This window comes from Lithobates pipiens, unplaced genomic scaffold, assembly GCF_037356315.1.
Source record: "Lithobates pipiens isolate NorthernLeopardFrog02 unplaced genomic scaffold, aLitPip1_a1.2 Scaffold_18, whole genome shotgun sequence".
Taxonomy (NCBI): domain Eukaryota; kingdom Metazoa; phylum Chordata; class Amphibia; order Anura; family Ranidae; genus Lithobates; species Lithobates pipiens.
In genome coordinates, this window is record NW_027507758.1 from 486,014,361 (window position 1) to 486,037,282 (window position 22,922).

The following is a 22,922-nucleotide window of genomic DNA, read 5'->3' on the forward strand; positions in this document are numbered from 1 at the left end:
GCAGCTGGAACATGGCAGAACTCCATTTCACCACCTACGGCTCTCACCATCTGCTCCCGCTCCTCACTGTCACTTGTAAACACAGAAGCCTTCTGTGTTTACATAGAAATCTTTGCTCTCAGCAGTTCCCAAATCCCTGCTTGCACTCACTGTGAGGCATAGTGGGACAGATTCACAGAATCTGAGATAGAGTACAGTCTCCCTGCAAAACGAGGCAGAGCCGTCTACACAGGGAGGTACTAAAACCGTCAACACAGGAAGGCACTAGAGCCAAGTCAGGTAGGTGAGAGAGATGCGAGGAAGCTTTGGGGGGAGAAGTTGAGGTTGCACACTGTGCATAGTGCACCCCTAAACCCTGCACTCTGTACATAATGCACTCCTAAACTCTGCACTCTGTACACAGTAAACTGAGCATAGCGTACACCTGGAACTGCACTCGGTACATAGAGCACCCTTCAACACTGCAGTTTGCACATAATGCGCTCCTGAACTCTGCACTCTTTACATAGCGCACTCCTGAAATCAGCACTCTGCACATAGTGTAATCCTGAACTCTGCACCCTGTACGTAGCACACTTATGAACTCTGTACTCTGTACGTAATGAACTCCTGAACTCTGCACTTTGTACATAATGCACTTCTGACCTCTGTATGTAGTGTAATCCTGAACGCTGCACCCTGTGCATAGCGCACTCATGAACTTTGCACTCTTTACATAGCACACTCCTGAACCCTGCACTAGGTATGTAGTGCACCCCAGATACAACCGACACTTTGAGGGCAACCATACTGCTGATGCGGCCTGTGATGAAATTGAGTTTGAAACCCCTGTTCTAAGCAGTAGAGATGGATACAACTATTAATCAGACAGCAAGAATTATTTTTTTCAACAGTATTAGACCCCTAAAGAAAGTGAGGGTTTTGAAAGAGCATCATTGGATTATGTATAAAGTAGTCAGAAAGATATGGTAAAAATTTTGTATTTTCCTGACTTATACTCATATCACAATACTACGGGTCAACTGTGCCCCCCTGACCCCATTGGACCACCTTCTAACTAATAAAAGATAGTGAGTTCCTTAGACCAACATTCTTTTTTGTTTGTTTTTTTTGCTCCAGGCCACCTTATTTTTTTAATGTTTCTTATACTTCTTAGCCCTTGTACACAGGGTCAGACATTACGATGGACAATGTCCGATAGGACCGTGTTGTCGGATAATCCGACAGTGTGTGGGCTTCATCGGACTGTTTCCGTCGGAGTATCCGACGGACCAAGTTTTCCAGCTGGATTATAACATTTTCTGACAACATGATCCGATCGGACTTTGTCCGATCATGTGTAGAGAATTCCGATCGGACAAAGTGCCACGCATGCTAATATCAAATTCCTAGACCAAAGCTATTGGCTACTAGCCTGAATGTAGTCCCGTCCTAAAGAAATAACGTCATCATGTTAAGTATGATCAGAGTTTCTGACAACTTTGTCCGACTGTGTGTATGCAACAGTTTCGGACAAAATCCGTTGGACAAAATCCGACGGATTTGGTTGTCGGAATGTCCGACCGTGTGTACAAGGGCTGTCATTTCTTGCATCAAAATAAACTGTCTCCCTACTCATTGCCCGCCCAGGTTTAGCCTTTCCTGGATTTTGGGGGATCCTGATGTTGTTTGTAAATTCTCCTGAGTCAGGGTAGTGCTGTAGTGCTGGTGTGTTTGGTATAGTGTAGCTTAATTAGTTGCTGTATTGCCTTGCAGGATAAAGGTTTGTTTTTTTTATTTTATTTTTATGCCTGTTACTCTTTATGTTAGTTTTATGTTTCTCCTTTATTTCCTGGGTTCAGATTGTGCCCTCTATTGCTGTTTTATGGCTTCTGCCCTCTGATTTCCTACTTCCTGAGTGTCACGGCATGTGAGCAGGCCATGCATTGGTGTGTGTATATGTCTCTATATGGATGCAAGCGGACATGCACGCAGTGACCTGCGTCTGCCTGAATGCTGGAGCTGGCTGGCATCTCTCTCTTTTGTGTTAGTCAGGTATCTGGTCTGGTTCCTCTGCTCTCCTATGCTTTTGCCCAATTCCTCTAGGTATGTGGGGAGCTTTACTATTTCTATCACTTGTCTGCCTTTTGATCATTTATTCTCCTCTGGTTTTCTACCTATAACCTTATATTTGGGTGATGGTTCCTGAGAACACGACTGACTTTTTTCCTGTGGTCTTATTAGCCTTTGCCTTGCATTTCACATATGAGCTTGCCACATACTGCTTCTGAGGCATGGAAGCTATTAAGGTAGGGGTTACTGGCTATTAAGGTAGGGGAAGCTCTGTGGGAGTGTTATGGGTAGTAATGCCTTTATTTCATGAGTCAAGTTCCTCTTGCATAGGAGTGAAAGCCTTAAAATGAAAGCATTTTAAGAAACATAAGCCATGGCACTGGTCATCACCTGATTCTGCAAGACACGGATCTTCAAGTTCTCATCATTCCAGGACGTTACCAGAAATGTTCCTCTTGCATAAGTGCCAGCTGAGCAAAGGGGCTGTCAGCTGCCTACTAGCCGGGGGTGGAAAACCTACTGCCAGACTGTCTGAGTCAGATTTTGCTCGACAACAAATTTGTGAGGCCTATATTTACAAAACAGGGGGCTCCTTTGCCTTGACCTGATGGTGAATCTGATATACATGCCAGCATTAATCAGAATTCATCCTCGTGGGAAGGTCCTTCTTTCTGTCTAACACCTAAATTGGTGTTAAGTTCTCTAATGCAGTATACTTTTGTGCCGTTAGAAGATAAATCCATCTGGTTCTTGGTGTTAAAAGTTGTTTTTCCAATTGCCTTTACATCTGCCAGAAGCATCTTATGCCGTGTACACACGACCGGACATTCGACAGCAAAGTTCAGACGAAATAAATCCATCGGACAATTCGATCATGTATGGGCTTCATCTGAACTTTTCTGTTGAAAAATCTGACAGACTTTAGAAATAGAACATATTTCAAATCTTTCCACCGGAACCAGTTCCTATCGAGAAAACCGCTCACCTGTATGCAGGTCCGACAGACCAACAACGACGCAAGGGCAGCTATTGGCTACTGGCTATTGAACTTCCTTTTTCTAGTCCCGTCGTATGTCATTGCGTTAAACAATCGGACTTTGGTGTGAACGTGTGTAGGCAAGTCCGTTTCAGCGGAACTCCATTGAAAAGTCCATTAAAAAGTCCATCAGAATTCATTCCGATGGAAAGTCTGTTCGTGTGTTAGAGAATGGGAATGCTATTCTGCAAGGAACCTTTTTGCACCCATCTTCTGGACAAAGTTATTCTGCGACCTTCACTAGAATTTCGTTTGAAAGTAGCATCTAATTTTCATAATGACTGTGAAGCAGTTCTTTCAGTTTGTCGTCCAGAATCTTCCAGTCTGCAGCAGGAGGATTTTAGCTCTTTAAATACGGTAAAATTGCACTATGTTTACCACGACTGAATGCAGTATTTTAGAAAAGCAGATAGTCGACTTATGTTACCGAGTGATCCAAGGAAAGGTGCAGCAGTTTAAATTAGAATGATCTCATCTGGGATTTTAAAAGTAATCCACTCCACTCAGCTTACCTAAAGTAGGACTTGGCTCCTCCGGCTGAAGTATAAGCTCATTCCATTGGAGAAATTTCGGCTTCTTGGGTGACCAGTACCAAAATGTCAGTGTATGGCACCTGCAAAACAGCAAGCTGGGGTTTCATTCAAAAGTATGATGAGATGAGCCAGGAATATAGAAAACTGTTACCTGTTACTTACTTACTGTAATTTCCAATCCTGGATAAGAAAGGAAAATTATGGCAAGTATCAACTAACAATTTTCAGTATCCTTGCAGAGTATTGAAACTGCCAAAGTTCTACTGGAGAGGAATTCTAAAGGAAAATTTGTAATTTTGTGGAGAGAATTGTTAAATGGTAATGAGCTAAAACTCTTATCTAAGGTCTGATGTAATTTGGCATTAAAAATGTCCATTAACATTTTCAATTCAGTAGTAGAATATTGTGCCATGTTAACCCTTAGTTACACAGAAGTTTAAAGTGATATTAAACCCAAAACCTAACGTTGATTATATTGCAGCCTACCAATTCTTAGACATGAAGTCTGCATTCGTTTTCTTTTTTAGGCTTTTTTTCTTCTATTTTCATCAGATAATCCAATCAGTAAGTCTGTTGTTCTTCAAAAGAACAAGCTCTCTTCCATATGTATTAGTTTACAGGGATCAGACAAACTTTTTAACACTGACAGGGGTACCTACAGTGATCAGCTTTTATTTAGTAGCCTCCCTGGCAAAATGTGGCGTTTTATAGTGTAGGACTGTAATTCTTAGTAATAATACACTTAAATCTGTCCAAACAAGAGTCTAGTAGACATCTCAGGTATGAAAACGTTTGAAACACGAAATCATAAATGATATTATAATAAATAACTATAAATAATTATATTTAAAAAAAATAATAATAAAATGAATTTCCCCCACGATTCACTATCTCTCAATTCTGCAAGAGTTCAAATCCCAGAGTGACCACGTGTGACAGGCATTCACATTGAGAGATATCACCTAGCTTTTTTTTTCTGAGGACTATCCTTAAAAAAAAAAAAGTCTATACTCTTCTTGTACATATAGATGGTCTAATCTTCCCAATAGGGATACAAAGAGCAATACGAACTCTAGACAAATGGTCTAACCCTTATAAACTCTATAAAAAACAAAAAATGTTTTGCCTAGAGATACATATAATCAGGAGCAGTTACCTAGTCTGCCACTAGGTGACTCTGTCCCAAGATAGATAGTGTGGTATTAGGGAATTATGTAATTGGGTGTTCAGTACCCTTTTAGACAAAAACCTCCTGTTGTGATCTCATGGGTGCAGTTAGTGCCTATATAAATGCCAGCAGGGGGGGAGTCTAGAGAGTTGGGACACGGGAGCCAAACACCCCAGAGCTATACATATGTATAGGGATTTCCTTGGGTCCCTTGGCCTGCTGGAGGAACCTATTTATTTGGGTGGAGTCAGGTGATCGGAGGTCTGTGCCACCTGAATGGCTGTCTGGGTGGACGTGTGTTGTATTGCCATGGGCTGCTTGGCCAGAAACCTAAGGCCTATCACGGGAACATCTGGCTGCTAGGCTATCTGAGAGCCTATCCAGAAGAAGTGCAGGGTTGGGACTGTGGGCTTGTAGTCCAACCTGAAGTAACGGTTCTGCCGGGGAACCAGTCATGGTCGAAGGTAGAGGGGAAGCTGTCGCCACAAAGGGACCATTCACTGTGTTACCAGAGAGACAATTGTGAGTAAGCTGAGACCAGTACCAGACTTCTTGCCAACCGGGGACGGTGAAGAAGTGGGAAGGCATCAGCAAGTGCCAAGTCAGGGACCCAGCGGGGCAGAAGAGGTGACGCTTGTGGAGTGCCAAGCCAGGGACCTAACATGTCAGCAGGGGTGAAGCTTGAGGAGCATCTGTGAGTGCCAAGCCAGGGACCCAGCAGTGAAGCCGGGGTGATGCTTGAGGAAGATACTGAGTGCTACAGTGAAAGAGCTCAGGGGATCCAGTGGCTAGTGGATCTGAAGTCTAGTGAGAGAGATTGGGAGCTCTTTTAGTGAAGACCCACAGTGAGTGAGAGTGGGGTAAAAAGAACTGTTCGTGTTGCAGATAGTTGAATACCTTTACTGCTAACAGCTACAAGATTGTTGCCATAGGAGACAGCGGTCCTACCTATACAGAAGTGGTGTCCGGCTGGAGGCCTTCACCTGTATAGCTGTCCACCTTTAGAAGTCTTGGAGTCTGCCAATTAACATTGCATCTACCTAAGGGTGTCCTTGCCCTAATCCTCTCTCCCACAGTTCTGTTTAAGAGACAATAAATCTCTTTGAATTCAAAAAATGTCTGGCGTCCACCTGTTCATCTTGCATTATACCCACCATGCCTTGTAACCCACTCTACACTGAAGGATGTCAGCTCTCCCTAACTCTGGAGGTCACCATTAGGCTGCAGGGGCCCCGGGACTTTGCTACATGAGCAAAAGACATAAATAAGGTCTCCGGACCTTGCTTTTTTTAAATGTAACTTAGCCATTAAGGCCTCATGTACACAGGATGTTTATTTAACGCTCCTAGAAGAAAGATAGCAGAATTTTTGCGAAAAGCAATGCCTACCACTTGTAAAAGTGTCTAACCCTTTGAAGACCAAGGGACGTATTTGTCCCATGTTTTTAATTGCCTGTATCATCTGATTAAGAACTTAAAATACTTTTTTTTTGTTTGAGTCAAAATATTAGTTCTTATCAACAAATGGATCTAACTTTTTGCCAGTTATTTCATGAAATTGCTTAGCTACAGCAACTGAAGTGTAGGAACTTAAAAAAAAAAAAAAAAAATTGACGTTAATTTTATGGTCCTCAAAGGGCTAAGGCTTCATGTACACTGGCCTACATTTATCTTCCTGTAGTGCTGTCATGGTTGGAGTTAGTGCCTATATAAGGCTTTATGTTCACTAGTAGCTCCTAAACTTAAAGTGTTACTAAACCCAGAGCCTGCATTCACTATATCTGGTCTCCCACAGTACACAGAACATGGGCATGCAATTATTTCAGTAAATATAATCAGCTAAATACCTTTTTTCATCAGCAGTTAGAGCAGTCTTGTGACGTCTATGCGTGCCTGGTTAAAGCTTGTCAGAGGAGTTTTCATTCTCCCATGATTATCCTATGAGAATGCAGGACCCTGGCCCTCTGTCTGGACAGTGCTGATTGGCCCTGTGCTGATCACATGCACTCGCTAAAGAAAAAAATACTCGCTAGCAATACGCGTCAAACTGAGCATGTGCAGCCTGACTCCTGGCTCTATAAATATCTGGAAATATATTGGAGTCAGTGGAAGAAGGAGATGATCAGAGGAGACAGGATTGAACAGCCTTTTTACACAATTCAGAGCTTCCACAGTGAGTATAACAAGCATGCTTTACTGCATATACAGGCTGATTTTACTGTTGTGGGTTTAGTAACACTTTAAGATTAGGAGCTTTCAGCGTTTTTTTGACTCTGCAACATAAAAGCCTATGTGTCAATGTACACATAGGTTTTCAGTAGAGTTTAGGAGCTGCTGCGGTTAGGTGAGGTTCAACCTCCCTCTCCTGGACGTGAAAGAAGAAGTGTAACAGAAGTGATCTGAGGTGCAGGGGGAGATGCCGATTAGAGAATATCAATTTGTGGGTAAGTGACCATGGGGTGAAAATATGGAGTTAGGGGGGAACAGAGATGTGCTGGGGGTTGGAGGTGGAGTGGGTACAGAGCACAGATGTGTTATGCCCCTTTCACAATGATGGACTGATCGTGTGCCCCTGTCAGTTTTTCAGGCAGACCTGATCAGGCCATCCATTACCCTCTGTGCAGCTGACACCCATCACCATCCGATCTGGTTCACTAAAAACAGGCAGATGGGAGATCCATTCCCCATATGTCTGGTGGAACAGATTTGGATGGTCCGGTTCCATCCGAAACATCAGCAGACCTGACACAGACATGTAATCCATTTGCTCAGTGGTAATCAGGGGAGAGATCTCCCATTCAGGGCCGCTGTTAGAAATCATGGGGCCCCATACAGCCTACCTGACGGGGCCCCCTTGACCCCACCCCTCGTTCCGCCCCTGCCTCCATGCTGTCAGGGTGGGGGGGGGGGGGGGGTGTCTGGAGGCAGGAGCTGGAACATGTAACATTTACAGTGCCCCACCATTCATAACTGCATCTGAATGGGAGAGATGTCAGTGTTTTGACATCTGTGCCCTTTCATTTTGTGTCTTCATACACCACCGACTTGTGTCCATTTACATCAGGCTACTTCTGATCTGTCACATTTAGGTCTGGAAAAATAGAAAAGGATATTCTTTTCCCATTTTTTTTTTCCTACCTGAATGGACACGGAGGAAGGTGGATCTAAATGCACACAAGTCAGTTCATACCTGTAAACCTACATGGAGCTTTCAATCAGGTCTGCATGAAAAAGGACCTAATTGCAAAGCTTGGGTGAAAGGTTATCAAAGGGGAGTGGTTTGGGGGTGGTAAAAATGCAGCTTGGCTGTGTGTTGTTACTGTCCCTTCCCCCATCACATGTGTAAAAGTAGCATCTCACTATGTGCTCATGATGTATGGCTCTCTCAGTGTAACATGACTGTGTGGTGCTGACATGGCTATTCTGAGTTATAGTCTGTAACACACAGTACAGCCATATATCAGGAAAGTCAGCACCCAACAGTCATGTTACACTGACAGAGCCATACAGCACCTGCTGTGCCCTGATCATCATAATGATAATGACCATGAGCACACAATGAGAGTGTGGGGACTGCACATTCTACAATAGTGTGACCTGTCAGTGTGTGTCTGTGCAGGGGACTGCTTGCCTGTGCACCACTGCCATTGTCCAGATTACTCCTGCTGCTCTGTCTGTCTCAGCCGCCTCAGTGATAAGTCCAGGGGCGTAACTATAGGGGGTGCAGCAGTCGCGACCGCAACCGGGCCCTGTGCTGCAGGGGGCCCATGCAGCCCCCTCTACATATGGCCGGCAGCAGCATAGGCAGCTAGGGGTACCAGTGCACCATGCACACGGGTGGCTGAAGGTGGAGGGTGGCTAGCAGAGCTCCAGGCTCGACTATGGCACTGGCTGCTCTTTAGTTGTGCATTCCCCGCATGACCTGTGTCCTTGGCCGGCTCCTCAGAGTACCCCTCTCCTGCTCCATGCATTGCCACTCAGTCCGATGTCTGTTCTCCCCAGCCAGATTTAAAAAAAAAAAATTAATAAAAAACTACTGATGCCAGTGGTGGAACTACAGGGCTCACAAAGGTCATACCTGTGGCCACGCCCTGGAGTTCCACCGCCAGCCTCAGAGGGAAGGGCCCTGGCTGGGGTCAGGGGGGCCCTTCATGGTTTCTTGCATCGGGGCCCTGAAGGTTCTAGTTACGCCACTGGATAAGTCCCTCAGGCTGCAGCACTTACTGAATGAAGGGAGCCGTATAACAGTAATATCCATCCGCCGGAGAGGCACAGTGAGCAGGAAGAACTTTAGTTTGTGCAGGTATACTGAGAGCAGCATGCAATTGTATCCCTGCACCCGAAAATGGAAAAAAGTCCCTCTTCTGATTTCACCTCCTGGGCCCCTCTGGTAACCTGATGGGGCCCAGGAAATGAATATATATTCCTTATATACCTTAGTAATCAAGTGGGTGCAGGTTAATATAGTTATTTAGCTTTTTTTTTTTTTTTTTTTTTTTGGGCTAGAAGTTAAAAGCTGCTCGGGCCCCCCCTGCTGGCCAGGCCCGGTACAACAGGGCTGATTGTACTGCCCTATCAGCGGCCCTGCTCCCATTGAGCAAACAGCTTCTGCTGTGTCAACTTTAATTTAATTCACCGGGTGCCTGCCATCAAGCAAGTCCCACCTTCTGGTTTTCTCCTTTGATAGACAGCACACTTGTCCAATGTCAGATCATGTGTGCTGTCTATCATAGGTAGGAGCAATCCAGGAGGCGGGACTTGTGTGATGGTCCGGCGAATCAAATTAAAGTTGACACAGCGGGAGACGCTGGCCTGACACCCCACCACCGGATGCCCCCCTCTGCCTCATCACCCGCCCAGGATCCGTGTGATGATCCTACCATTTTTGGCAGAACACTTTTTTTCTCTTCTCTGATCCCCTGCACGCGTGAGGCTGCATTCCTGGGCACAGATGAAACTGCATTGCTGGGCACAGGTAAGGCTGCATTGCTGAGCACAGCTGAGGCTGCCTTCCTGGGCACAAATGAGGCTGCATTGATGGACACAGGTGAGGCTGCATTCCTGGGCACAAATGAGGCTGCATTGATGGACATGGCGAGGTTGCATTCCTGGGCACAGGTGAGGTTGTATTGCTGGGCACAGGTGAGGCTGCATTGCTGGGCACAGGTGAGGCTGCATTGCTGGGCACTGGTGAGGCTGCATTCCTGGGCACTGGTGAGGCTGCATTCCTTGGCACTGGTGAGGCTGCATTCCTGGAGATAGGTGAGACTGCATTGCTGGGCACAGGTGAAGCTGCATTCCTGCTCACAAATGAGGCTGCATTGATGAACACAGATGAGGCTGCGTTCCTGGGCACAAATGAGGCTGCATTTCTGGGCACAGGTGAGGCTGCATTGCTGGGCACAGGTGAGGCTGCATTCCTGGGTACAGGTAGGGCTGCTTTCCTGGCCACTGGTGAGGCTGCATTCCTTGGCACTGGTGAGGCTGCATTCCCAGAGATAGGTGAGGCTGCATTGCTGGGCACAGGTGAGGCTGCATTCCTGCTCACAAATGAGGCTGCATTGATGAACACAGGTGAGGCTGCGTTCCTGGGCACAAATGAGGCTGCATTTCTGGGCACAGGTGAGGCTGCATTGCTGGGCACAGGTGAGGCTGCATTCCTGGGTACAGGTAGGGCTGCATTGCTGGGCGGCACTGGCGAGGCTGCATACCTGGGCACTGGTGAGTCTGCATTGCTGGGCACTGATGAGTCTGCATTGCTGGGCACTGATGAGGCTCCATTGCTGGGCACTGATGAGGCTCCATTGCTGGGCATTGGTGAGTCTGCATTGCTAGGCACTGGTGTGGCTGCATTCTTGACAGCCATACTCAGCCATCCCATCCATACTTAGCCATACCCAGTCATCAACATTCATGGCTCAATCATGCTTAGCCATCGCTATCCACAGCTTATCCATGCCACATCAGTTCGCATTCATGCCACTACAGTGCCACTACAGTGCCTCAAAGTGTAATGGATAGTCAAATTAGATTTAAAATGTATAACCTTAGAACACCTGATGGTGCCCCCTGCATGTTGGGCCTCTGTATGTGACCACTCTGTGTAAAAGTCTCACACGTGTGGTATTGTCATACTCAGGAGGAGTAGGACAATCTATTTTGGGGTGTAATTTTGCCATGTACTTGCTATGTGTTAGAAATATTGTATAAATGGACAACGTTATGTAAAAGAAAATGCGTTTTCATTTTATTTCCACATTTTCCAAAATTTTTTGGGCATTTCCATTGTCCTGGTGCTCCAGGGCCTTCAAAAGTGTAATGTCGTGTACACACAATCAGAATTTTGGTTGGAAAAAGCTCTGATGGTTTTCCTGACGGAATTCCGATGGGATTTTGCTCAAGCTGTCTTGCATACACGCGGTCACACCAAATTCCGACCGTCAACAAAGCCGTGACGCACAACACGTACGACGGGACTAGAAAAGGGAAGTTCAAAAGCCAGTAGCCAATAGCTTCCGTCTCGTAGTTGAATCTGAGCATGCATACTTTTTGCGCATCGGAATTGCATACACATGAATGCATTTTTGGATAGGAACTTTTTCCGACCAAAAGAGAACATGCTCCCAATCTTTGCTGGCCGAAAATTGGCCAGCAAAAGTCCGATGGAGCATACACACTATCGCATTTTCTGACCAAAATCTCTCATCGGTCTTTTGCTGGCTGAATTTCTGATCGTGTGTACGTGGCATTAGAGGTAGTCAAGAAATTAGATGTGTAATTTAGCCTCCTAGAACTTCTGATGGTGGTGCTCCCTGCATGTTGGGCCTCTGTTTGTGGTCATGGTGTGTAAACGTCTTACACATGTGTTATCGCCATACTCAGGAGGAGTAGTAGAATGTATTTTGGGGTGTAATTTCTGTTATGAACATGCTGTGTGTGAGAAATAACCTGATAATATGACACTTTTGTGAAAACAAAATAAAACATCTTTTGCAAAGAATTGTGGGAAAAAATTACAACTTCAAAAAACTCACCATGCCTCTTTCTAAATACCTTGGAATGTCTACTTTCCAAAAAGGGGTAATTTGGGGGGTATTTGTACTGTCCTGGCTTGTTAGGGTCCATTCACACAGGGGCAACTCAGATCCGACTTCAAGTCGCCCCAAGTCGCCTCAGGTCACACAACATGTAGAAATCAATGTAAGTGAATGAGAACCGTCTTAATGCACACTACTGAAGTCGTTCCAACTTCAGAAAAGCTTCCTGTACTACTTCAATCCGAGTTGTAGGCGACTGGTACCCATTGATTTCAATGGAGGTCGCCTCCAAGTCGGATCTCCGTCTATACGGAGGCGACTCTCGGAGAATTATCAGCTCTCAAAAGGGAACTCCACGCCAAATTTATAAAAAAAAATTGGCGTGGGTTCCCCCTCCGAGAGCATACCAGGCCCTTAGGTCTGGTATGGATTTTAAGGGGAACCCCCCTACGCCGCGAACACGGCGTGGGGTTCCCCCCCATATCCATACCAGACCCTTATCCGAGCACGCTACCCGGCCGGCCAGGAAAGGGGGTGGGGACGAGCGAGCGCCCCCCCGAACCGTACCAGGCCTTGTGCCCTCAACATGGGGGGGTGCCTTGGGGAAGGGGGAGGGCCGCCCACCCCAAACCACCTTGTCCCCATGGCCGACCCCTGGCCGTTGGTTGTCGGGGTCTGCGGGCGGGGAGCTTATCAGAATCCGGGGGCCCCCTTTAATAAGGAGCGCCCCCGGAATCCCGGCCCCCCCACCCTATGTGAATGAGTATGGGGTACAATGTACCCCTACCCATTCACCTGTGAAAAAAAAGTAAAAAAAAAAAACACAACACACAAGGGTTAAAATAGTTTATTGCTCCGGGGGTCTTCTTCCATCTTTGGGGGTCTTCTTGCCGGACTCCTCCGCTATCTTCTGCTCTTTTTCTAGCTATTTCACTGGCGGAGGAGCCCGCCTTTCTTCTTCGCCGCCGCCCTCTTCTTTCGATTTCGGGGGTCTTGTCCCCCTCTTCGGTTCTTCTTGCCGGGCCACCGTGCCTTCTTCTAGCTCTTTTACAAGCGGTGGCCCGGTCTTCTGTCGCCGCTGTCTTCTGTTCTTCTCTTCTGTTCTTCTCTTCTGTTCTTCTCTTCTTCTCTTCTGAAGATGTTGCCTCGTCGCTGTCTCTGGTCACAATGGCAGGGATGAGGCGTGCGGCGATTTATATAGGGACATCACCGGATGTCTGGGACTGTGACATCATAATGGGCGGTGACATCATCCGGGATGTCCCTATATAAGTCGCCGCACGCCGCGTCCCTGTCATTGTGAGCAGAGACAGCGATGAGGCAACAGCTCCTGAAGAGAACAAGAGAGGAACAGAAGACGGCGACAGCGGCAGCGGCGACAGAAGATCTAGAAGAAGGCACGTGGCCCGGCAAGAAGAACCGAAGAGGGGGGACAAGACCCCGAAGTCGGAAGAAGAGGGCGGCGGCGAAGAAGAAAGCAGGGCTCCTCCGCTAGTAAAAAAAGAGCTAGCAGAAGATAGCGGAGGAGTCCAGCGAGAAGACCCCGGAAGACTCCTGGAGCTGTGCAATAAACTATTTTAACCCTGGTGTGTTGTGTTTTTTTACATTTCTTTCCACAGGTGAATGGGTAGGGGTACATTGTACATTCACATATTAAAGGGGGCTCCCGGATTCTGATAAGCCCCCCACCCGCAGACCCTGACAACCAACGGCCAGGGTTGTCGGGAAGAGGCCCTTGTCCTCATCAACATGGGGACAAGGTGCTTTAAGGTGGAGGGGCCGCGCGGCCCCCCCTTCCCCAAGGCACCCCCCACGTTGAGGGCACGTGGCCTGGTATGGCTCGGGGGGGGGGGGGGGGGCGCTCGCTCATCCCCACCCCCTTTGCTGGCCGGCCGGGTAGCGTGCTGGGATAAGGGTCTGGTATGGATCTAGGGAGGACCCCCACGCCATTTTTTCGGCGTAGGGGTTCCCCTTAAAATCCATACCAGACCTAAGGGCCTGGTATGCTCTCAGAGGGGAAACCCATGCCATTTTTTTTTTATTTGGCGTGGAGTTCCCCCTTGAGAGCTCATTCTCTCATTGGCCACGGCAAAAGTCGCCTGGCCTGGGGCGACTTAAAGTCGTGTTGTAAGTCGCCCCAAGTTGTGTCCAAGTCGTGTTGAAGTCGTGTCCAAGTTGCTTCCAAAAGTCGTGTTGAAAGTCGTGTTGCCCCGTGTGAACCGACCCTAAGGGTCTCCAAAAATAAGCAATAAGTGTGATCAATTTTCAGTGATTTGCACCATAGCTTGTGGACTCTATAACTTTCATACAGACCAAATAATCTACACTGATTTGGATTATTTTTACCAAAGATATGTAGCAGTATAAAATTTGGCCAAATTTTTGAAGAAAAATTCTTAATTTGCAAGAATTTTCGGTCTTTTTTAATTTATAGCACAAAAAATAAAAAACCCACCAAAAGAAAGCTCTATTTGTGTGGAAAAAAGGACATAAATGTCATATGGGTACAGTGTTGCATGACTGTGTTAGGCCGCGTACACACGAGAGGATTGTCCGTCCAACTTAGTCCGCTGAAACGTGTTTCAGCGGACAGTCCGCTCGTGTGTGGGCTTCAGCGGACTTTTTTAGCGCACAGTCTGGCGGACTAAGTCTTTCGGAATTTCCGTAATACAGTCCGTCCAAACTTGGTTTCAGCGGACAGTCCGCTCGTGTGTAGGCAAGTTGGACGGACTAAGTATGGCGCATGCTCAGAAAGGATTTACACGGCCGAAGGTTGCATTGCAGTGTATTGGACGTCATATTTCTAGTCCCGTCGTACGTGCTGTACACGTCATCGCGCAAGCTTTCAGCGGACTGTCTGTTCATCGTGTGTGGTCAAGTCCGTTCATTCAAAAGTAGGACGGACTGTCTGTCGGATTGTCTGACGGACTTAGTTGGCCAGACAATCCGCCCGTGTGTACGCGGCCTAATTGTCAAAGTGTGAAAGCACCGAAAACTGAAAATTGGTCTGGTTAGGAAGGGGGTTTAGTTGTCAAGTGGTTAAACCTTTCTGATACTAAGGTAAATAGTCCAAACTAAAGAGGTGGAAGGAAACACAAAACGGTCCATTCTTTAATAACATGGTCTTAATTGGAACCAAGTCATAGTCTAGATGAGTGATACCCAAGCAATTAATAAGGAATATTTAATTACAAACAAAAAGTTCTAACAGTAAGTCACAGTAAATCAAGCAAAAAAAATGACGAAGGCCGATCTGCTTCATATGCCGCGTACACAAGACAGGACCTTCCAGCAGACTAGGTCCGACGGAATCAGTCTGTGCGACAATCCGATCGTGTGTGGGCTAATCTGATCATTTTTCGTTAAAAAAAATCAGACAGACAGACTCAATTCCCATCGGGAAAACCGTTCGTCTGTATGCTGCTCCGACGGACCAAATACGACGCAAGGGAAGCTATTGGTTACTGGCTATTGAACTTCCTTTTTTAGTCCCGTCTTATGTCATCACGTTCAAAATGAACAGACTTTCGAACGGACTTAGTCCGTTCGTGTGTGGGCAAGTTGTTTGGAAGGTCCGTCGGAACTCCGCTGAAAGTCCGTTGGACCTAGTCTGCCAGAAAGTCCGGTCGCGTGTATGCGGCATAAGAATTACTGACTGTAAAATCCCTCTAGCTGTAGAAGGCCTCTTTGGTTTCATTGTGTAAAGAAGCCTTTCTCAGCCAGGGTCCTCCAGGCATTTCTATAGGTTTCCTCAAACACTAAGCAGTGGCCAAATGATTTTCACTGTCTGGTAGTAGCTGCAGAGTTCCCACACCAAGGTCACATAGCAGAACCAAGCATTCTTTCCACTGACCACCAGTATGGGGTATTCTTCCAACTGCCAAACAATGTAAGGGGGCTACACTGTAAAACAAGCCCATCTCCAATTTACCACCAATGTAAGGGGGCGCTTTGTCACTGAACATCAATGTAAGGGACACTTTTCCACTGGCCACCAATGTAAGCAGCACTTTTTTTACTGGCCACCAATTTAAAGGGGCACTGTTCCACTCAGTATTAACTTCTTTTTTCTTAAGAATTTAACCATAAGCTCTGATCCTGAGCCAAATTATTTTAGATAAATATCACTCAGTAGGCACATTAATGGTTTTGTTAGACATTATAAAGCAGTTATCGTACAAGGCAATTCTTAAATTCTTAGCACCAAATAGATATGGAATACCATATTTTCCAGGTGAATTGGACTTTTATATCAGAAAGTATAATTTTTTGGATATTAAAAAAATACAGCTACGAAGAAACTTTTTACATTAACAATGATGAAAAGTAGACGTGAATTAAACAAGCTGTGAACTATGGTGACCTTTCACAACTCATCAGTATTGACATCTGTAAAGGTTGAGTGCACATATCACCTGTCTATGCCTCCTGACTTGGGTCACTTTCTGGTTTACTTTCTCTCATTGGACTTAAATCTGTTGTAACCTGTCACCTTTCACTGATGTGTTAACCTGCTGAACTTGTGTTAGTTGTGTCATCGCACATCAGTTTCAGCTCTCCCACTTCAACAGACATTACACCTGGATAACCTCACAGGGCTGTGCTACCCAGATCACCTGTTCTTGTTATCATCAGACACCTAACTTATCTTCCTAACTGTATCTCTTCTCACACAGCGCCTGTTATCAGTTACATCTCGTGTCATATTCCACACACCTGTCACCTTTCAAATGTGTCTCACTTCTCACGGCTATGAGTCTTTTGTTACCTGTACTAACGCTGGTAATTATAGATGTATTATTAAATGCTGCAACAGGATTATAGACAAGGGTAATGAAAAGGTTATAATAAGATGTTAGACAAATAGGGGAGAAGGTCACACATGGTTTTATGCAATGCTTTGTCTGCACCTGCAGGTGACAAAGGGACATACAGAGCTGGCCACAGCGTCTCTCCAGCAAGTGCTAGTGGTGGTAGGTGGAAAGGTGCTAGAGGAGGAGGAAGATGATGATGATGACGATGATGATGATGCGCCTCACAAAATAACACCAAACTTTGCCTACTATAATCCTAAAACTAGTGAGTAAAAAGCCCTCTTTACAGTATATGGCTACCAATTGTTATTTTTCACATTTGAATTGTTACCATTGTTGCAGTACTCAGTTCAGATATGGCTAAGGCCCTGGTATCCATAGTTTTACTATTGCATTGTCTAAAAACACAGTGAAAGAAGTACACAAAAGTTATATATATATATATATATATATATATATATATATATATATATATATATATATATATATAAGTAATATATAACACTATCATCTCCATGACATTGGTGTCCATGATGTCGGTGTTATCTAGAAAAATATCATTCAATATATAGACACATTCAGAGATTATTAGCAGCTATTTTTTCTCATGGATGTGAGCTGTACCAGTAACTGTATACCCGTGTCACACAGGCTATTCAATCCCTGGAGAAATCTTGGTGGAATTCCTCTTGCCCATCACCACCCAAACCTGCATTTTGCCATTCCATTGCTGCGTTGGACCAGCAATAAAGGAAAGATCCTCCAGTCAGTACACCTGTTCAGATGACAGAGATATTGGAGTGATGTCCTTCCACTTTTTGCTGCGTCTGTGTAATAGGATATTAACGAATACCTCAATAATGGGACACTGACAGCAGTAAAAACGTGTGTGAAACTAAGGGACCAAGTGCCAAACAATCATTTCTAAAGTTTATAAATCCTTTATTTTTCATAGTAAAGTCACAAGCAGTAGAAAGAAAGTAGCCAACTTGTTTCAGGAGCCAAAAAAAATCCCCCTTTATCAGTCCATATTGAAATTCTAACAACCAAGTCTGAGCCCTGATGAAGGTGGATTTCTTGGTTCCTGAAACACGTTAAATACTTTATTTTCACTGGTTGTGACCTTAATGTCAAAATAAAGGATATATGGATTTTTGAATGAATTATTTGGCACTAAGGTCAGACATACACATAGCAAATTTGTTTCCTGCAAACACATTATAATGCGTCTCCATAAAGTTCAGTGTTCCTACATCACAAACACAAGCATTTTCTAGATCATAGTTTTTCCCAGATTTCTCAGGAAGGATTTGGCTTTTAACAAGTTTTTAAAGTATGGAATAAAATTGTGGTTTTATGTATACTCACCTTGTGTAACCATATGTTAAAATGATGATGTCCTTTGACAAATATTTTTTATTATGTTTTTGTCAATAAGTGTTGTTGGGGTTAAGCCTTGGTAAGCAATTATTTTTTGGTGGGTCATTTTGCTACTAATATTTACACTGCCTGTGCTCCCCTTTTTCCTGGACCAACTCACATCAGCACACAACAAGTTAACACCTCCTTTGGAACTCTACAGGACCACCTGTTCCAAGCTGAATAAAAGACAGCCCCTACCCCAACTAAGATGTTTTCTTTTTTGGTCTGCTCCAGCCATCTGTTGATTGCAGTTGTTAAGTAATTTGTTTGCTGCATCCCCTCTGCCAAACCTATCCCTCCATGTTCAGCCTCTCATGGAGTTGTAAGACCCTGAATGCTGGAGGAAAATCCTTCTAAAAAAACAGGTGCCATTTGTGCCAGGCCTGCGGGCAAAATAATGCTTAAACAGTATTGATATTGTACAGGTGTGGTATTATAAGAGCTCTGCAATGTCATCATTGCATCTCCCTTTGGATTTTTTCCTGTCTTTTTATATGCAGCTCGCCGCAGTGCTCTCCTGGCTTTATTGTCAGTCTGAGAGTGGCTGTGAATGATGTCACAAGGGGATGTGAGATGAGCAGCACAGGATGGGAACTTCCAGACGCAATGGTGTAAATGATCTTGTAGGTCTGCAGTTGAGAGGGCTTCTCTCCCTCTCTCTCTGCAGTCCTGCCAGTTAAAGGACTTACCTCTCACTGACTCTCCTGTCAGCCTCTGGATGTGGGGATGGGTCAGCTGATAGCCTCTCTTGGCTTTCAATATCATTTCTACGCTGACGACACACAAATCTATCTCTCCACCCCTCAACTGACTCCATCAGTCTCCTCACGCCAGGGGCGGATCCAGAGTCTAATCTCGGGAGGGGCACTGCTATAAAATATGTTTTTTTGGGGACAATTTATATGGGAAATGGCTGGTATTTGCGCTTCAATCATTACGGCACCATGGTTGTTATGGTGTCAGGATGATTGAAGCGCATTATTTCTATTAATACATTGTAATATAAAATTAAATGGTTCAACTCACCATAATGCAGAATCAGTGGGAGCCCTGAGGATGTCACTTGCCATGTCGCCTGCCACCAAATGTGGATTGTCACTTGCCACGCCACTTGTCACCAAATGCGGATTGTTACTTGCCACGTCACCTGCCACACATTGCGGATTGTCACTTGCCACGTTGCCTGCCACACATTGCGGATTGCCACTTGCCATGTAGCCTGCCACACATTGCGGATTGTCACTTGCCATGTAGCCTGCCACACATTGCGGATTGTCACTTGCCATGTAGCCTGCCACACATTGCGGATTGCCACTTGCCATGTAGCCTGCCACACATTGCGGATTGTCACTTGCCACGTCACCTGCCACACATTGCGGATTGTCACTTGCCACGTCACCTGCCACACATTGCGGATTGCCACTTGCCACGTAGTCTGCCACACATTGTGGATTGCCACTTGCCACGTAGTCTGCCACACATTGCGGATTGTCACTTGCCACGTCACCTGCCACACATTGCGGATTGTCACTTACCACGTCACCTGCCACACATTGCGGATTGTCACTTGCCACACATTGCGGATTGCCACTTGCCATGTAGCCTGCCACACATTGCGGATTGTCACTTGCCACTTAGTCTGCCACACATTGCGGATTGTCACTTGCCACGTCACCTGCCACACATTGCGGATTGTCACTTGCCACGTCACCTGCCACACATTGCGGATTGCCACTTGCCACGTAGTCTTCCACACATTGTGGATTGCCACTTGCCACGTAGTCTGCCACACATTGCGGATTGTCACTTGCCACGTCACCTGCCACACATTGCGGATTGTCACTTGCCACGTCACCTGCCCCACATTGCGGATTGCCACTTGCCACGTAGTCTGCCACACATTGTGGATTGCCACTTGCCACGTAGTCTGCCACACATTGCGGATTGTCACTTGCCACGTCACCTGCCACACATTGCGGATTGTCACTTGCCACGTCACCTGCCCCACATTGCGGATTGCCACTTGCCACGTAGTCTGCCACACATTGTGGATTGCCACTTGCCACGTAGTCTGCCACACATTGCGGATTGTCACTTGCCACGTCACCTGCCACACATTGCGGATTGTCACTTGCCACGTCACCTGCCACACATTGCGGATTGCCACTTGCCACGTAGTCTGCCACACATTGCGGATTGCCACTTGCCACGTAGCCTGCCACACATTGCGGATTGTCACCTACTGTGTCACTTTTCTGCTAAGGTGGTCTTTTGTTGGGTCCCAGAGTGAAGATAGGCAGCAGAGAGATGATGCAATCTCTCTGCTGCACACAGCTTCCTACACAGTGAGGGCGGAACTGGAGGGATGCAGGGCAGTGAGAGATGATGTCATCTCCCTGCTCCCCTGCCTGCTGGCTTCCTGATTGGCCAGCAGCCCTCCTAAGCCGCCCTGCTGCCCCCCCCTCACCCGTCCACTCAGCGCGGGTACCCGCGGAACCGGCCGCGATTGGACCCGCGGAACCGGCCGCGATTGGACCCGCGGAACCGGCCCGCTGGTACCCGCGGAACCGGCCGCGATTGGACCCGCGGAACCGGCCTTGCTGTCATCAGCTGCCGGTATTCTCGGGGGGGGGGGGCAATTGACCCGTTGCCCCCCCCTGGATCCGCCCCTGCCTCACGCATCACTAACTTGCTAACAGACATACCTGTATGGATGTCAGAACACTTCCTCAAACTCAACTTGTCCAAAACTGAGCTTATAATATTTCCTCCCCCACGTGCCTCTTCCCCTGACTTATCTGTCAAGAGCAATGGCACAACCATCCAGCCATCCCCACATTCCAAGGTTCTAGGTGTTATCCTGAACTCTCCTTTCGGTCCCACATCCAATCACTTTCCAAAGCTTGCTGCCTCAACATCTCCTAGCTACGTCCCTTTCTAACCAAGGAAACCACAAAGCTCCTGATTCACTCCCTGGTTATCTCTCGCCTTGACTACTGCAACTCCCTCCTCATTGACTTACCTTTAAATAGACTATCCCCCCTTCAGTGGATCATGAATGCTGCTGCCAGACTCATCCACCTTACAAACCGCTCAGTATCTGCTACCCCTCTCTGCCAATTCCTCCATTGGCTGCCACTTGCCCAACTAATTAAATTCAAAATCTAACATTAAGTTACAAAGCCATCCACAACTCTGCCCCCAGCTACATCACTAGCCTAGTCTCAAAATACCAACCTAATCACCCTCTTCATTCCTCCCAAGACCTCCTGCTCTCTAGCTCCCTCATCGCCACCTCCCATATCCGCCTCCAGGACTTCTCCAGAGCCTCGCCCATCCTCTGGAATTCGCTACCCCAATCTGTCAGACTGTCTCCAAATGTATCCACTTTTAGGCGATCCCTGAAAACTTTCCTCTTCAGAGAAGCCTATCCTGCCTCCATCTAACAACTGCACTATTTTCTCCATTAGCTCATCCCCCACAGCTATTACCCTTTTGTATAACTTGACCCTCCCTCCTAGATTGTAATCTCTAACGAGCAGGGCCCTCTGATTCCCCCTGTCTTGAATTGTATTGTAATTGTACTGTCTGCCCTAATGTTGTAAAGCGCTGCGTAAACTGTCGGGGCAATATATAAATCCTGTATAGTAATAATAATAATAATAATAATGTGCTGTCCTGGCTCCATTGCTGTGCTGTGTGTACGTCTGTGGGTTTTACAGTCTGACTGTTTTTTGCCTCAGACTCTGACTAAGGCCTCTTTGACACAGGACAGATCCATGATGATCCTCCCCGTGGACATCCGCTTTCTCAGCGGGGAACGCTCCGTCAATCCCCACTGAGCAGGAAGATGACAGGTCTGTCTCTGCACACTGTGCAGGGACGGACCTGTCAGAGCGCTGCTCTCCCCTATGGTAGATCGGATGACGACGGACCGCAGAGTCCGCCGTCACCCAATCCGATGGATGGAAAAGTAGGTTTTTCCTCCTTCACACTTTTTTGGATCGGAGCGGGTCAGATGTCAGTGGACATGTCCCCGCTGACTTCCAACACTCCATAGAGGTCTATGGAGCATCTGTTCAGGTCCGCCTAAAAATCTGACAGGTGGACCTGAACGGATCGTTTGTGTGAAAGAGACCTATGTCTGCTACCTGCCTTTGTAAAATCTGGCTGGGCTCACCTGCTGTTGCTTCTGAAGTGAGCGGATGAAGGCAGATGGCTCATAAGGAGACAGGGTACCTGTTTTTTGGTGAGAGGTAATATGCTTTTCTTCATATATGCTTTTCTTCATATATTTTGTGCAAATATGAGCTTGCCACACCTGTTAGTGGCACAGAAAATTAGCAAAGGTAGGAGGGGGCAACGTGGGACATGGTTTTTAAAAGAATGTGTTTTTGCATTTTTTTTAGGAGCACAAACCCTGAATGCCAAAGCTCCAGATAAACATAACACCCGCCAACGATCATCTTATCCTGACCAGAACAAAAACACCTAACAGGTTGTCACATTCATTAAGCAAGTGGTCAACACACTCTAAAGGCGTAATTACCACTTACCCTGTGAAGGGACAGGATCCAGGAAATTGGCACATGCGTTTATGCCAGCATGATAAAAAATGCCTCGCCCCGCTCAGGGTGCATTTTGGGCCTGCATGCAGTCTGCAGTGGCAGAGAAATGAAATTGCACAGTTTGTCTCACAAGGAAGGGGTTATTTAAAATTCTAAGACCTATTAAGGCAGTTATAGCAGAAAGTATGCTGCAAATATCCACGCCACAAGCAACACCCATAATGATAGAGCATAAATCGCTCGTAGATAAAGGATGTTTTTTTCCCACAATGATAGAGCGCATAGCACTCATT

At 46.3% G+C, this 22,922-nt stretch overlaps 1 protein-coding gene across 2 annotated transcripts in view; it reads left to right on the forward strand.

Annotated features, from left to right (window-relative positions):
* The window catches only part of KLHL30 (kelch like family member 30), a 77,608-nt gene that overhangs the window by 37,029 nt on the left and 17,657 nt on the right, over positions 1-22,922 (forward strand). For both annotated transcript variants that reach the window (XM_077488497.1, XM_077488498.1), the window contains one exon: positions 16,742-16,904. In XM_077488497.1, coding sequence (XP_077344623.1) covers positions 16,742-16,904 — 163 coding nt within the window. The remainder of the gene's footprint in view (positions 1-16,741; positions 16,905-22,922) is intronic.